The sequence below is a fragment of the Asparagus officinalis genome, chromosome 4, assembly GCF_001876935.1.
Source record: "Asparagus officinalis chromosome 4, Aspof.V1, whole genome shotgun sequence".
Taxonomy (NCBI): Eukaryota; Viridiplantae; Streptophyta; class Magnoliopsida; order Asparagales; family Asparagaceae; genus Asparagus; species Asparagus officinalis.
Window position 1 is genome coordinate 101,699,211 of NC_033797.1, and position 17,296 is coordinate 101,716,506.

At 33.7% G+C, this 17,296-nt stretch overlaps 1 protein-coding gene across 1 annotated transcript in view; it reads right to left on the minus strand.

Moving 5' to 3' along the window:
• Nucleotides 2,138-17,296, minus strand: part of LOC109837912 (guanosine nucleotide diphosphate dissociation inhibitor 1) — a 19,425-nt gene continuing 4,266 nt past the window's right edge. The window contains exons 4-13 of the mRNA XM_020406296.1: nt 13,685-13,792; nt 13,415-13,587; nt 12,618-12,729; nt 12,452-12,532; nt 12,299-12,361; nt 12,083-12,184; nt 11,838-11,962; nt 3,435-3,645; nt 3,293-3,367; nt 2,138-2,414 (exon numbers count right to left, since the gene is read on the minus strand). Coding sequence (XP_020261885.1) covers nt 2,364-2,414; nt 3,293-3,367; nt 3,435-3,645; nt 11,838-11,962; nt 12,083-12,184; nt 12,299-12,361; nt 12,452-12,532; nt 12,618-12,729; nt 13,415-13,587; nt 13,685-13,792 — 1,101 coding nt within the window. The 3' untranslated portion in view covers nt 2,138-2,363. The remainder of the gene's footprint in view (nt 2,415-3,292; nt 3,368-3,434; nt 3,646-11,837; nt 11,963-12,082; nt 12,185-12,298; nt 12,362-12,451; nt 12,533-12,617; nt 12,730-13,414; nt 13,588-13,684; nt 13,793-17,296) is intronic.

Sequence of the window (17,296 nt, forward strand, 5' to 3'; positions counted from 1 at the left end):
CAGCCAATATGGCTTCTTTTGGCAGCTTTTGTGTAAACACTATGGGGGCATATCTTTTGTAAATATTCTATGTTTTGATTTTTGTTATGCTTGGAAATTATGTCAAAACTTACAATTAGCCTAAAGTTTATGCTTTAAATGGATGTGTGGTTAGCACTGTTGATGGAAATTTCTTTTTGATTTATGTGATCTTTGTACAAGTATCTCATATTTGTTACATGTTCTCTTCAAATATAGGGGAGGTTCTGTTAATTTTTAAAAAGAAATAAAGGTGATTTCATACTATTAAAATAAATCAAAGTTTAAAGTTTCATTAAAAAAGAGTAAAAATAAAAAGGAAGGGTTATTGTGGTCGGACGTGCACTGGAGAGGAGGAATAGTAAGAAGGGGACAGGTTGAAGGGGAGGTGTTTTAACTACACAAAGTTAATAAGGGATACAAGAGTAAATTTTCAATATTTTAGGCATAGTATGGTCATTTTAAACCAGTTGTTTGTTATATTTTTCCGTTAGACTTAACACTGTTAGATTGGAGAGTTAAATGAGAAAAGTTAAGGGGTTAAATAATATTTTTGAAAGTTGAGAGTGTTATCTATAACACTCTTAAAATTGAGGGGGGTTTTATATAGTTAAAATAGTTGAAGGAATTTTTTTTTTTTGAGACAAGCCCCATCCATAGTTGAAGGGGGTTTTCTAAAAGTTTTATAGCAATACCCATTTGTTTTCTACAGCTCCTAATCTGCCTTTTTTCTATCCCCGTTTCTTACCGACCGGCGCTAATACTATATGTTTCCCTCCAGTCCTAAAAATTACTTCTCCTTCTCCTTTCTTCAAATCTAACTACTGTTTTATTCTTTTTTTAATTAGTGCTTTTTCCGTTATCTCAATTGATGTTCTGTCGGTTGAGGAGAAATGCTATCATCCACGTGGAATCAAAAATCTTGCCAATGTCAATGCTTTAGCTTAGTGATTATTTTTTTAGAGGAATTAGCAGACTTTTTACCAACTAAGTTCCACTTTCTGATTGCTTAATTATATATTCGAGAAATTTAGTGTAAAGGATATACTCAAATATATTTTGAATGATTTTTTTTGCACGTTGTATCGTGATTCTTTAACCTGATCTATATTACTCTGCCTAAGTGTATTTTGACAAACCTAACGAATTTGCAAAAGTTCTATACTGAAAGGAAAGATTCTTCTAAATTCGTAATAGAATGATGAATTAGGTGTTTGAGGTTTTTGATTCATGTAACAAAATTTGCATTTTTAAGTTTAATTAATTTATCCTTAGCTTTTTTTTATAGCACGAGCAGCAACTAATTGAGGAACAAAGTTAACTGTTTGCCTTTCAAATGAGTATGAGTCATTGTAGAAAATCATGGAGTAAAGTCTTGTAAACTTAAATAGATACAAACTCTTTGTCCACCAACTTTTTTGTCTATTAATTTTGCATTCAGATTTGTGCTAACATGTAATACAAATGAAGACACAAATCTCAAAAATAGCATTGATGTATAGTACAAATCTCAAAATATAATGAAGAGATTAAAAGTGCTCCTATTCACTTAAGTTTATCGAAACATTACTCTTTCTTTTGTACAATTGAAAACAAAGTGCAAAATCCAATTGTGTAAGATGCTTTATGCACAAATTAGCCTGCTAATTTCGGTTCCCATTCTAATGGGAAAAGTACCCTGCCCCCCGGCAATTGATTCCCAAAAACACTGTATATACCCTAAATTACAAAATGGAGCAAATATATGCGCTCGTGTGAATTTGTTAAACGATGTTTAATTCCACCGATTAGGACAAAATTGCCCATTTTCAAAAATAACCCTCATAGTTGAAAGGGGTCGGTAAAATTAAATCAATACAATCAATGATATGTTACATTTAAAATAGTCATGTCACCAGGATACAAGAATATTCAGGATATTCTCACAGCTGATTAATAAAAGGTGCCGATTTACATCATTTTTACAATTTAGGGTATACATTTGCTCCTTTTTTACACCTACAGGGTATACATTTACTCCGTTTTGTAACTTAAGAGTATACAAGTGTCTATTGGGAAAACAATAGGGTATTTAAATGTAATTTAACCATAAGAAAAATTTATAAATCAGGCAAGATACTTGCAGAACTTAAGGAACAAAGTTAATTATCAGAAAACAAGGTTAATTATAAAAGCATCATAGTTTTCATGGAACTGGATATGCAACGATCTGCAAACATATAGTCTCATTTTCATAGAACCATTACAGAGCATAAAACACTGCATTCCTTAAAATAGTCCGAATAAACTAAGGGCGAGGCTGAAATTAAGATTGAGACCCTTGTTACCCTTTCACATGGTACAACTCATTCTTCAGCGGCACTGGCAGCACTCAAATCCACACTAAGATCAACATCCTGAAGAGAAAACAAAGTAAAAAAAAAAAAGATAACCCTATAATCATACAGCAAAAGGGATTTCTAAGATGCAAACGTCTAGAACTTTCTTGTTTTTTTCGTTTATTTTCATTAGTTATCAGTGTAGCCAACCATACGAGTTACCGCAAAATAAAATAGGAGAGAAAAATGAATCAAGCAGGTTTTTGCGCAAGGAAATGGGCAAGAGAAGAAAGCGTGCGCCGAAAGTCAATTGAAAGAAGAAACAAGAAACGATGTACTGAAAAGTAAATATGAAAAACAAGGATAACCAAGAGGAAAAAGGACCCGTATATTTTTTTTCCTGACCTGTCAATTTTTTACCAGCATTTTTTTTTTTTGTTTCATTTAGCTCTCTTTCGACTGCAACCCATGATGGTGTGAATAAACATCAAAATATATCCAGTGACGTAGCCTCAACCTCTCAGAGAAGAGGCAATAGTGTCACTTTTATCGGCTTGTGACCATAGTTGATTATTTACTTTAGTTGTGGTTAGAGCATCTCCAACAGCTTCCCCATTTCTCATTTTTGAAGAATTTAGTTAGGTTTTTGGCCCAACAGATTCCCCATCTCATTCCCCAAAATAGGGATGGAGGAGAAAAAATAGGGAAGCTTCCCCAAATCTGCAGCATTCTCCAAATTTTTAGAGGAAAAAATTAATTCTTCAAAATGGAGAAGCTGTTGGAGTTGGTGTAAAAATTAGTTGGAGAATATAACTTTTGCTTCCCTATTTTGGAGAAAATTTTGAAGAAGCTGTTGGAGATGCTCTTACTCTTAGTAACCACTAGCACGTCACATCATTATTTAAAAGGGAAAAAATTACAATCATGGGAGAAAATACGAAGACATTAAATTTTACCTTTCCAGTGATCATCTTATACATAGCTAGAACATCTGTCACAGTTGACTCGAAATGTGTTGTAGCATCATAACTCTACGTGCAAGGAAACAACTTGTCATCAACAATGTTAAGAATGAAAAGATAATGATTGAAAACTTACGGTTGAGATGAAACAGTTGTCCAGTGAGGGTTCATTAACAGGCACAAATCTGTCATAAGTATCAAAAAATATCTCATCTACTGGCCCGAGAAGATCAATCCCAGGTTTCAGTTCTGTTTCAGGGTGATCAGTCTCAGCTTCTGTTGATACAAATGCGATGAATTTTCCTCTCGGGGCAACATTGTGGGAATAAGAACAACAAAAGAGGTACCTGTCATACCATTTTATATTAGAATCAGAAACTTGAATTGCAGTCGCAATTCGGCTAGGACAAAAATATTAAATAAGTATGACCCCCAACACCTTCCTCTTATATTCACAGATATCAACTTATCAACTACTACATGTGGTCCATTTGCCAAAGGCTCAAGGAAGAGGGATCATAAGGGTTAACGAAATGGTGGTTAGCCCGTCCGTTAAGATTTGTTTTAATCTTTACAATCCTCTTTAGCATTCGTGAATAAAGAGGATACTATTTTCTATATCAATAAAAGAGCTATGTCTTGATCCACTGATAATCATATTTTATTATAATTTTATATCCTCATTATCTAGTTTATATGAATAAATTTATCACTAATAACTGTTTTTATCTTTAATTGCAGGTTAATAAAAAAAACCAATATCTCTTCTCTCAACAAAGCCCACTAATTAAATGAAGAACTCAAGCATGAATGCCCAAAAGAAAAAGAAATGCCAAAGAAGCCAAAGCCCAAAGCATAAAAGAAGAAGAAGCTGCGGATTGCAATTGTAGCGCACTGGGCATCGATGCCAGCATCGATGGCGACATCGATACCCCTATCGATGCTGGTATCGATACCATCGTCATTCTGTTACGAGTCTAAGACTGAAATTCATGATTTTTGGATAAGATTTCGATCTAATGACTCTCATTCACTGATGTTTACTACAAATAGGGATAGAGAGTGGGGGGTTAGGGGTGTGAAAAATTTAGTATCTCCTTTTGAAAAGGAGGATTACTCTTAATTGAGAAGATTTTCCAAATTTGTAACTTTTTGTTACAATTAATAAAAGAATTTTTTTCGCCACTTTAAAATTTTCTTCTCTTTGTTGGATGATAAAGATGGAGATGAACATTAATTTAGAGGTTTGTTTTTCTTATTTTCTCTTTTATTTCTTTTCTTATTGCTTAGTAGCTTAGATTTATTTACATGCTTGTAGTTAGATTTTATTTTCTTGTTTAAAAAGCCAAGAAACTAGAACCCTCTTGCCTTAGATTTATTTCATGCTTATAGAGTAGATTTATTTTCTTGCATTTAATTCTTGTAATTTATTTTATAGTTTAGATTTTACAATTTATTTTATAGTTAGATTTTAATTTCTTACACTATTCACATTGAGGCTAGAACCTTCTTGGGTTTAGTTTTTTTTTGTTCATTTTCATTTTCTTTGATTCGCTTTTAAGCTGGAACTCTCTAGGGAATCACTCTTTTCTAAGAAGTGGATTCAATTCAAGATTACCCATAATATCTTTAATTGAATCCGTCATCTTTACTTTCTTGAATTTTATTTTTATTCTTGATTTTTCTTTTTGATTCTTGATTTTATTCATCTCTCCTTGTGAAAATCATTCATTCATTGTCACACCCACTCTCACTTACATTTTGCGCCTATTTACACACCATTTTTATTCTCTCCACATTCACACTTATTCTTCACTCCTATTTCTCACGCACACAACATAAGAACCGATTTATATTTTCTCCTACAAAACACCTTCCTCGTGGGATCGATAACTTTTTATACTATAACTTGATTAGTTGTGCACTTACAACTTTTTGGTATATGTTTATGCCGCATTAAGTTTTTGACGTCGTTGCCGGGGAGGGTGTTTTAAGTAGGATTTTATTTAATTTGGTTCTTTAACTTGTGTGTTTTTTGTGAAGGAACCGTTTGGAGCTTGAAGATCGCGGATTTTGGAGATCTAGAACTTGAAAAATTGCTTTTAGATAACTCTTCTTTCTAGCATTTTTAATTCCACCCTTTTTAGTTAGCTTCACAATTAGAGACAATTAGGATAAAAAAAGGATTTTATTTTTTGTTGACCATAATAAAATTCACCTTTCACTTACATTAACTAACAAGGTAATAAACTCAAATAATATTCACCCTTCTCATAGTTGTTTGATTGTTAACCCTAATAAAAAAATACAAAGATTTTTTTTCCATCCTTTTTAGTCGCTTTTAATTTCTAGGGTTGCATTTCATATAATTAGTAGGAATTCACCAAAGTGATTTGAGCATCTTGATTTGGTACATACTTAAAAATATTTTTAAGGACAAAACCCCATAATCAAGATAAGGTGAGGGATTTCATCACCATTTACTTAGCCCAAAAATCACTAATTCCTCACTACACGATCCAAGCCTAATAAAACTCATTAGACGTTGGCCCTAAGGATTCGAGCTTAATAAGGAACAAAGAATCCTTAGGTGAACCGGTTTCAGTTTTTTTGGATTAGTTGGTGTCTAAGGCAAGGTATTTTGACCGATTTAAAGATCATGAATTTTAAAATTATCCCGGGAGAACTTTTTTGAAAGTATTTTGACCGATTTAAAGATCTTCTCATCCATTGTCCTCATCACGGTTTAGAAAAATAACGATTGTGCCAAATAATTTATGAGGGGTTAGATTATTCTTTAAAAACTTCCTTAGAGTCAATGTGTCACAGGGATTTCATGAGGAAAAACGCTGATGAAGCTTAGGAGTTTTTAGAGAGTCTTTCTGAAAAAACCATGCAATGGGAACACTGTGATGACCGAGTGTCATTAGTTCTCCAACCCAAGTCTAATGGTATTTCATTAGAGTCGAACATTGCATCTGAAGCTAAGATGGGCACAATCATGCGTAGGTTAGAAGCCTTAGAAATCAAGGAAAGAGCCCCGACTCAAATCAATCAAGTTTCAGCCTCAGGACGTCACAACTGTCTGTCACCATCTCATGTTTCAGAAGAATGTCCTCTTAGGAAATAATCAACCATTAGGACAGGTCAACGCTACATTCCAACCTTACGCAAATGATCAATTCTCTCCAACCTATAACCCAGGTTGGAGAAATCACTCAAACTTTGCATGTAATCAGTGAACTCACTCTGGAACTCAAAACTTCACTCTCTTCAAACCAACAATTTCCTAGGAGAAACACAGTTCCTTTCAATTCTCATCCACAATTTCAACAACCCAATCTGTCGCATCAAAATCAGTCTTCTTTTCATCAAGCTGTAATTCAGACTCATCATAATCCAGATCAGGATAAACGTCTCAATGTCTTGGAAAGGGGTTTGGAAACCATAATTAAGGCCTCTACTCAAACCACGAATTTGTTGTCTCAAACGTCCAGCACTCTGAATTCCTTTATGCAATCAACCGAATAAATGCTCAACTCCAACACTCAAGTTATAGCTAGATTAGAATCTCAACTTTGTCAACTAGCTAGTGTCGTGAGTGAAAGAGAGAGAGAAAAATTTCCGAGTCAACCCGTGGTCAACCCTAAGGACACAGGATGCAGTTCATTCTATGAAGCTCAAGTGAATGCAATCCATTCATTTCGGTCAGGTAGACAGGTCGATAATCAAGTGAGAACTCCAAGTCAAACCCTAGATCCAGTACAAATTCCTTCTCCTTCTCCTTCTGATGAATCTATTCAACAATCACACCCCTCAGATGACCAAGAACCTGAACCCGAACCTGAGCCTGCTTTTAATAGGTTTAGACTAGTTACTCCTTTTCCAGATAGACTCAGGCTTAGGAAACACTCCCCTCAAGAGGAGAAGATCCTAGAAACATTCAAGCAGGTTAAGATCAATATTCCTCTCTTAGATGTAATTGAACAAATTCCATCTTATACCAAATTTTTGAAAGAATTGTACACTACGAAGAGGAGAATAAATGTTCCAAAGGAAGTGTTTTTAGCCGCCAATATCAGTGATATGCTCTCAAATCCCATACCTTTGAAACGTAAGGATCCAGGTTCTCCTATCATTTCATGTGTCATTGATAATACTCATATTGATAAGGCGCTTTTAGATTTAGGGGCCAATATCAATTTGCTTCCATATTCAGTCTACCAGCAATTGGGTCTAGGTGTACTGAACCCAACCCACTGCACTTTACAGTTGGCTGATAGATCTGTCAAGATCCCTATGGGTGAGTTAGAGGATGTTCTGATTAATGTTGGAGATTTTATTTTTTCAGTAGATTTCGTAGACTTGGAAACACAGCTCGTTTCCAATCCCAAAGGACAGACATCTGTCATCTTAGGACGACCATTCTTAACCACTCCTAACGCTCTCATCAACTGTAGAACTGGTCAAATGAAGCTATCCTTTGAAAATTTGACTGCTGATCTTAACATTTTTAATCCAGAGGACCAACTGAATAATCAGCCTCTAAAAATAAATTACATTCAGGAAAGATCAAAAGAAGAAGAAGAAGAGTCTGATTTGAGTTTTGAGAAAATTTTTGATGAAGAGTTGGAGTTTTTAGAAGTAGATCAGGTCATTGAGAATGATGAAACTGTGTTAAATATTTGCTGCCTTGAATTAAATTTTGAAGAACTCTTTCTTGATGAACTTAAATTCTTTGAGAATAATCAACCAAATTTTCAGAACTCAACCATGAATCTTGGGGTTGAAAAAAATACTACAGAAGAATTGGTTGTTAAAAAACAAAAATTCACAGTACAAGAGTCTAAGTTCATTAAGAAATGCAAAATGCATGACACCAATAATACATACCTTACGTTGTTGCAAGAATTATTGAACACCTCGAAATGTTTGAAATTTCACATTATTGATTATATCATTCTGAATTTGTTTAAAATCCGAGAAAGAATTTTCAACAAAAATGTAGGATTCAATGTAGAATACGAGCTCTTCATGTTGAAACCCTTCATTCTATATTGTTTATTTTGTTTTATTTCAGAATAAAAAAAATTATTATTCTCTCATTCGAGAGTTTCTTATTCAGTTGTAAAAAAAAGAAAAAAAAAGAAAAAAAGAGGGAAAAAGAAAAAGAAGAATAATTTTTTCCATCCTCCTCAAACCAAAGGTAATTGCAGATTTTTATCAGCCAACCAAATGTAAGTATTTCACTTCTTATCTGCTTTGCTTTGTGCATCATAGAGTTTGCATTGAGGACAATGCAAAATTTAGGTATGGGAGTGGGAATTAGTTATTTTTTTCTTTATTTTACCTTTTTAGTTGCATTTTTCTATTTTCCTTAAAAAAATTATAAAAATATTATCACTTGCCAAATTAATAGAGTTATGTAATAATTGATTTATTTGATAAATTTTAAATTTTCTAATCTTTAGTTGGTTATTTACTTAAGTTCATCTTTTATGATAACTCTAAATAAATTTCTTAAGAAATAATTTTCAAAGTAGTATACTTTACTTAAGCCTTAACTTAGATTTTTATTTAAAATAATGGAATTTATGCAGGCTTAGCTTAGAGTTAAAAATAAATTTTCAAAGTATCCTGACTTACATATTTTTCAGAATATATATACATATACATATAAAAAAAATTTGCAAAAGAAGAGTGCGAAAAATGAACACCAAAAGAAAAAAAAAAGAACGAAAGAAAGAAAAAAAACTCTTGAATTCAAGGTGATTCTATCTTAGCCTAAGCTGACCGAGTAATTAAGCTCAAGGAGTATTTTCATACTTAATGACCTAAGCCTAATTGGGCTGGGATCCATTAGTCCAAAACTCGTTAAATGGTCGCTTAAAAAGCCCGTTAAAGTAGAAAAAAATCACCAAGAAAAAAAAAGTATTGCTATAATGAGAAGATTTTCTTGGAAGTTTACCTTAGAGTTATATATAAAAATATTTTCTTGAGTGATAACTGGCTTCAATTAGATTGTCTAAAATTATCAAGTGAATTTAGTTATTTACAGACTTCTTTAATTTGGCAAGTTGACTGAATTTTGTGGGTATATTCACTGTAAACCCTCACGAGACTACAACTCGTCCACTAGGGTAACCTAAGGGTTTAAAGGCTTATTGTATGCGCTAAATACAACCGCGATTCCTGCGAAAGTGAGTTGGGTTTTCTTTTCTTTTTCTTTCTTTACTAGAGGACTAGCAGAAGTTTAGGTATGGGGGTATTTAATAATCATATTTTATTACAATTTTATACCCTCATTATCTAGTTTATATGAATAAATTTATCACTAATAATTGTTTTTATCTTTAATTACAGGTTAATCAAAAATAAAAACCCAATATCTCTTCTCTCAACAAAGCCCACTAATTAAATGAATAACTCAAGCATGAAAGCCCAAAAGAAGAAGAAATGCCAAAGAAGCCTAAGCCCAAAACATAAAAGAAGAAGATGCGGATTGCAATTACAGCGCACTGGGCATCGATGCCAGCATCGATACCCCTATCGATGCTGGTATCGATGCCATCGTCATTCTGTTACGATACCCCTATCGATGCTGGTATCGATGCCATCGTCATTCTGTTACGAATCTAAGGCTGAAATTCATGATTTTTGGATAAGATTTCGATCCAATGGCTCTCATTCACTGATGTTTACTATAAATAGGGGTAGAGAGTGAGGGGTTCGGGGTGTGAAAAATTTTATATCTCCTTTTGGAGAGGAGGGTTACTCTTAATTGAGAAGACCTTCCAAATTTGTAACTTTTTGTTACAATTAATAAAAGAATTTTTTTTCACTACTTTAAATTTTTTTTCTCTTTGTTGGATGATGTAGATGGAGATGAAGATTAATTTGGAGGTTTGTTTTTTTATTTTCTCTTTTAATTCTTTTTTTATTGCTTAGTAGCTTAGATTTATTTACATGCTTGTAGTTAGATTTTATTTTCTTGTTTAAATAGCCAAGAAGCTAGAACCCTCTTGTCTTAGATTTATTTTATGCTTATACATTAGATTTATTTCATGCTTATAGAGTAGATTTATTTTCTTACATTTAATTCTTGTAATTTATTTTATAGTTTAGATTTTATAATTTATTTTGTAGTTAGATTTTAATTTTTTATACTATTCACCTTGAGGCTAGAACCCTCTTGGGTTTAGCTTTTCTTTTTGTTCATTTTTATTTTCTTTGATTCGCCTTTAGGCTAGAACCCTCTAGGGAATCACCATTTTCTAAGATGTGGATTCAATTCTAGATTACCCGTATCTTTAATTGAATCTGTCATCTTTACTTTCTTGAATTTTATTTTTATTCTTAATTTTTCTTTTTGATTCTTTATTTTATTCATCTCTCATTGTGAAAATCATTCATTCATTGTCACACCCACTCTCACTTACATTTTGCGCCTATTTACACACCATTTTCATTCTCTCCATCTCTTCACAATCACACTTATTCTTCACTCCTATTTGTCACGCACACAACATAAGAACCGATTTATATTTTCTCCTACAAAACATCTTCCTCGTGGGATCGATAACTTTTTATACTATAACTTGATTAGTTGTGCACTTGTAACTTTTTGGTATATGTTTATGCCGCATCACCCACCTAAAGAGGTGGATTAGTAAACCCCTACTTTGAAGGGTTAGCTCATTTTGATCATTCTGGACGTTTTTTAACTTCTTTGTTCGAAAAATTAAGGCAAGTTAACTCAATTTATACCATGATTAGGTTATTATTATTATTATTTTTTTTTTTTTTTGTGTTTCACAGGTTAAGGCAGGGTTATTCTCTTTAACCCATCATTTGGCCCATCCTAAGGTCAACACATTATTCTTCAGAGAACTAATGAAAATTGTTCTACACTTAAAATCTTTAACTTAACATTGGATCATTCCCATGATTTTCCAACATCATTTATTTGTTGATAGAATATTTGTTAGTTTCAGTACTTACTAAGGGTTGATAGGTAAAACAATCAATAAATTAACACTCAGCTCAAAGAAATACTTCTCGTATTTGATCAGAAAAATTGTTAAAAAGTCATTTAATGTGAATAGATTACAATTATGATAATAATGGTCACAGCCTCACCTAACCTCCTCTGCTAACAGATTGGCAGATCTTCTCTTCATCTGATGGTTCATTTCATTACAATTTAAAAAGTGCATGGATTTTTCAGTCAGGAATAAAAAACTTTCTTACTGAGCACGACATAAAAATTCAGCAAATCTTTAGCCCCGGTGTGCATCAAGATCTGGGAAATGGTGCTATGTTATTTCATTTGCACTCAACGAACTTTTAAAAATTAAGTATAACTCCTATAGTGCTGGAGTCGTGACACGTATTGATTATTACGAAGCTATCAACTATATATGAAACAACTTCTGAAAGTAAGATGATGAATAACAACTTCTGAAAGTAAGATGATGAATTTACTATTAACCCTTCAATCTCCAGGAGGCACCACAAAATGCAAAGGAAGAACACTCACATGTCTGACTTGCGTCCGAGTTGCTTCTGGGGCAGTATAACCTGAACAGATTGAGAGTCACTGGTGTTTGGAATGGGATGACTCATAATAGCAATAGCCCTTGCAACCTTTCCGATCTTCCTAACCTACAGACAATAATAGAAATGTGTATCAGTATATTTATATTAGCAATGTATTGACCCCTACCAATAAATTTTCAATGTAATCTTGGAATATTGATTTCTACATAATTTTCAATAACTAACCTTGTTTGGTAAGTAAGAAGGGTCACAGACAACTTTCTTGCATTTGGCTGTTTCACCTTCTGATGTCACACCACAAACTTGTCCTACTTCATTGAATTCAACCTGAAATAAAAAGAAGGATCATGTAGTAAGCATAATATAAATATTTACATAACATTCAATATCCGACTTTCCAAACTATGAATGTACTATGTACAAATTATACAAGTAGAATACCTTGCACTCTGGTTTGTTCAACATGTATGTCCCACCATAAACAGCACTGAGACGTGCAAATGCCTGTATTGCATCCAGCAAGCATTTTCAAGTAAGAGGGTGAACACTCAAATCTTTCTACAAATTCCACTGAAATTAAATGAAATGACTGACTTGTGGAAGCTCTCCCAAACCATACAAAGGATATATGTAAGGTGACCCTCCTTGAAAACGTGCTAGAGATTCAGCATAGAGCTATCACATCATAGATAAATATTAGTTGCACATCATGTCTATTCCCTGCATCATTATCCCAAAAATTTTTGCCAGGGGGCCTCACCTTCATCCTTTTTACAGTATCAACAGCAGGTTCATCCAGATATCTGTCATCTCTGTGGAGTGCTAATGCATGACCAATAAAGTCCACTGTGTTGTCATCCAAACCATATTTCCTGCCTCAGAAAACCGTTGCAGGATAAGTTGTATGTAAGTACAGTAAAATATTTTGATAGACAAGCTTGCAACCAGTAATACTCTCATTTAATTCTTGCAATAAATATTATTTTCTTTCATACAGGGACTAAGTGACAAATACAAAAATTATGAGGAACATGCATGGAAAACAAATTTGCTTCAGAGTTCGCATAGATGATAAACAAAAGTGGTCAGCAATATTCAAATTTTATGCCATAAAATCTACACATTTTACTTATGGAACAATGGAAACCGTGCTCACAATATAATTCATATATTAATAAGAATGAAGTCCAAAGTTTCCTTTACTAGGAAGAATTAAGTTACAACAGTCAGCATCTAGCGACTGTGGTGTTTGATTGAAAGTGCACGAGAACCATCACAATTCAAACAATAAGAATCCACTCAAACTAGATGCACTTTCAATCGCACCTGGGGTAAAGTTGTATTCAAACTTTTTAGAAATTGGATTGGTCTTGAGTTGATAAAAATCAAAGAGACTGGATGAGTTACGATTGACATCAAACCTAGAACCTGACAATAAATCACGCCGGACTGATGAAAGACATAATAAAAAGTATGCAGAGAAGTACTTTCTAATACAATGTAGTTATAGCACCGCATGAAATTAAGAGTAAAGAAGGCAAGACTCATGTTACATACGAAATCAGTTCTCTAGTAGTCACTCGTGTGAGGTCCAATCCTTCATGAGTTCTTGGGTCTGTTTCATTATAATCTTGGACATATATGAAGAATTTTCTTGCTCTCCGCTTCTCAAATAAACCCATCAATGGAGACTTTAGTGCCTCCATATCAGTTGCAGGGACCTTGTGAACCTAAGTAATGATATAAATGATAGCAGACATAAGCCAAGTACTAGCAACAGATAACAATTTAAGTACACTAGGTATGAAGTTTAAACAACAACTATACCTTCCCTTTATTGAAGACAAAGCTTCCATCTACAGCTTTAAACGACAGATACTTTGTAACATCGGTATGGATAAGTACACGAACCAATGTACCATTTGCCATCATGAACTAGCCAAAAAGAAGGAAAATTGTTAATTTGGATATTCAGTCAATAAACACGATAAAGCATGAAGCTGCAACCAGTAATAGCCAAAATTGTTCTTCAAATATCCATCTAGCTAAGTACAACTCAAAGAGTATCATGTCCATTTCATCCCTCTTACAGAACTATACCATCCCCATTCTGTCCTCAGGCCTCTTCCCAAATTGTAGAAGACAAAATGTTAAAATAATTATAATAATAATAATTGTTCTACTTCAATCAATTATCCATATTAATAATCATAAGTTGGACCTGACTGTAACAAACTTCCAATTATAGTGATTTCAGTACATTATGCCAGATTGTTTGGACTTGGATCCTTCCATGTAACTTGCAAAATTGAGTTTATTGGTCTCTACCATTAGGCTCCCTTGAACTTCCAAGGGATTAAGACCATTCGGATAGACTGTCTCATCCAACAAAACTAAGAAAATTGTCCATAAATCAACCAAGAATTGACATCTTGAAGACCATTCCCAATGGGTGTAAACATGAAATCTAAATCTCTCTACAGAGGAACCACTTAGTTTTTGCGTTCCCATATGTATCCAGTCCAAAAAAGAGCAAGTTAATGAAACTCGAGGTTCAGCTCAAGTTTGCCTCCGTAATCAGGTTGGTTTGATAACCGAAATGAAATAAGCTTGAACCAAATATAGTCATTAAGATAAATGAACAAGATTAAGGATAACTAGGCTCCTGTCATGTTCAATCTTGATTTGCTAACAGCTCTTATAGGCTCAAGATTGGCTCGAATTGAGTTTTCCATAACAAGGATTAAGTAGACTGGGATTGAGGTTGGTTCCTCTGTTGATATTAGTAATTGTATTTCTGTTTGGTTTAATGGTCAAAAGCTGCCCATTATCACAGTATCCAATCAAGTTTCTAGTGTGCAATCCCCTGATTGCTGTACAAGCCCATATCTTGACAAAGATCATCCTATATCTAATGTAAAAATGTAGTCATCTTATTCATCTCTCAAAGAAACAAAAAAAGGTATGCAATCAAAGAAAAATTGAATCACAAGTCTAATATTTCAATTATGAATTGTTTGGCATATCAACTAAATTTTTTAGCAATAGATATAATCATCATTGCGTGGAATCCGACTTGTTCTAGTTCACGGGATGGGTACGAAAGCATGGCATGCCACTCATTAGGAATCAGGTACAACGTGGTTAAGCTTATACGATATGCCAAGGAACGTGGGATGCTTTAGGTTCGGTTTTTAAATGTAGGAATCATAGGTTTTGCAAGTCAAATTTAAAACATATGGTAAAAGAACAATGAAAATCATGTTGCAATTAAGGTATGCATATTTTATTTGCTTAACTTCTCATGTTTTTTTATTCTTTTACAAAAGAGTTACTCATTTTCAAAATTGTATCTGGTTTGAAATCTAAATCAGGTCGCTGAAGTTAGTGAATCAGGACGTGTTCCACGTGAATCTGGAATGACTGAACCCAGGTCGCAGTTCGCTATAACATCCCACATTCCCGACTTCGGTGGGTGTAATCATTGGTAAAACAAGGTCACTTGAACGTAAAGTGATTGTTATCAGATATATTTCTTAACTAATATATAGTTTTCACATTATATGTTAAGATTTATTATTTAATGCTATAACACATCCCCACATATTCATTTGCTCAATTCTTCATATATTAATGCTTATATTAGTTCAGTATACATTTCAGAAATATGTTTGCTTTAGTTTGCATCGGATTAGAAATGAGCTACAAAAGTCTGAAAGTTTGATTAAAGCTGAACGCAGGCTTGTTGAAAGCTCGATCAAACTCATTTGATAATGCAAATGAACCAAGCTTGAATTAAGAATAAAGCTCCTTATAATAATTCAACAGTGATAGTCTAAAGCTCAACTTATACAAAAGCCCTAGTACTAAATTGCATACGTATAAAATTTGTTTCAAACATATAGGACATTCACCATCTATATTCAGCTGTGCAGTGCAGGAACCAAGAGTCCATCTCATGTTGTTTCAGAAATTTTGGATGATTTCAAGCTCCAACTTCAGCTAAACATTGTTGTAAAATCCACATAAACCCTGTTTCAGCTGCAACTTCTCCTGGAAGCTTTCCTATTCTTCAAGATTTTCAAGTATATGTCTATCTTCTTGTCTTTAAATTTTATTGTTGACGTACAGTTCAATTGATCCTTTCCTAATTCTTTTATTAGGCATCAAATCTTTTACTTCCTTGTTGATTTCAATTTTTCTTACTGCATCAGCTCTTCTTCAGTTTTCAAATGAAACTCAGTCACTTTCCACATAATTAGTTAAAGCCTTTGAGCCTGAACCCTGCGTAGCTCTTCGCTCCTGGTCCCGCTCTTTCTACAAAATTTAAACCTGATCAACCATAGATCCATAACTGAACCTTCTAAGACTTTTTTTATTTTAAAGAACAGTTTTAAAACATGTTAACAACAATGTTCAAGGAAAAGCTTCAGCATGCAATTTACTACAAAGGACAAAGGGAGGTGGCACATGAGATTTATACATACGATTATAGAAGGTGCAATTAGGTGTTGCTCATTTTTTAAAACAGCCAACAAGCACAATTCCTAAAATAGATTTTAGAACAATTGTGAAATTTTGTGCTGTTAGAAGACAAGCATTGTTGAATCTGTAAGGCTTAAACAACAGGATATACATTTAGATAAATCCAGGAGTCATGCCAGGATGGGTGACCGTAGGGGTACCAAACAGGTCGGATCGGGTCAATAGGGTCAGCACCGCACCCAATTATTTAAATGGGTTACCTGATGAGTGACAGGTCACTCAGTTTCCTAACAAATTTTAACCGGGTTATCACTGAAGAGACAACAGGTCATTCAGTGTCAAGTACTTATATTAATCAACAACAGCTGTACATTTTCAACTCTTAAAAATTAAAACCATGAGCCAAACACGAACTTCAAATCTCTATGATGATACTAAGGTAAAAAAAGTAAATAGTACTGAGGGAAAAGAAAAAGTTTAAATGAGAAGGCAACAAAAGAAAGAACCTTCGCAACTTACAAATTACAAAAATCTTACTTCTTGAAAAAATTCAGCTACACAAGACTAATATTATTCAATCTCATAACATTTATGAAGTTCAAATTTAAATGTTTTGCCCCACTTAGAGAAAATCATGTGCCCAAAACACCTTGGACCAAAAGACACCTTGGACCAAAAATCATGTGCCCAAATCATGCCCCCTAATGTCACTTTACACCTCACCCCTCTTTTTTGTTTCCACTATTATCTTTTTTGTCTTCATCGTCATTTCTTTGTCAACTTTCCTTTTTATCATCTTCTTCTTTCCTCCTCTTCTCCTTATTTCTTTCTTTTTCTTCTGAATAATTCTAAAATAACATTTTCTTCAACTTCTCATCTTCCTTCTTCCTTACCTCCTCCTCCTTCGACCCCTCCACCTCCACCTTCATGCTGGCTACCCCACACCCCCGGGCA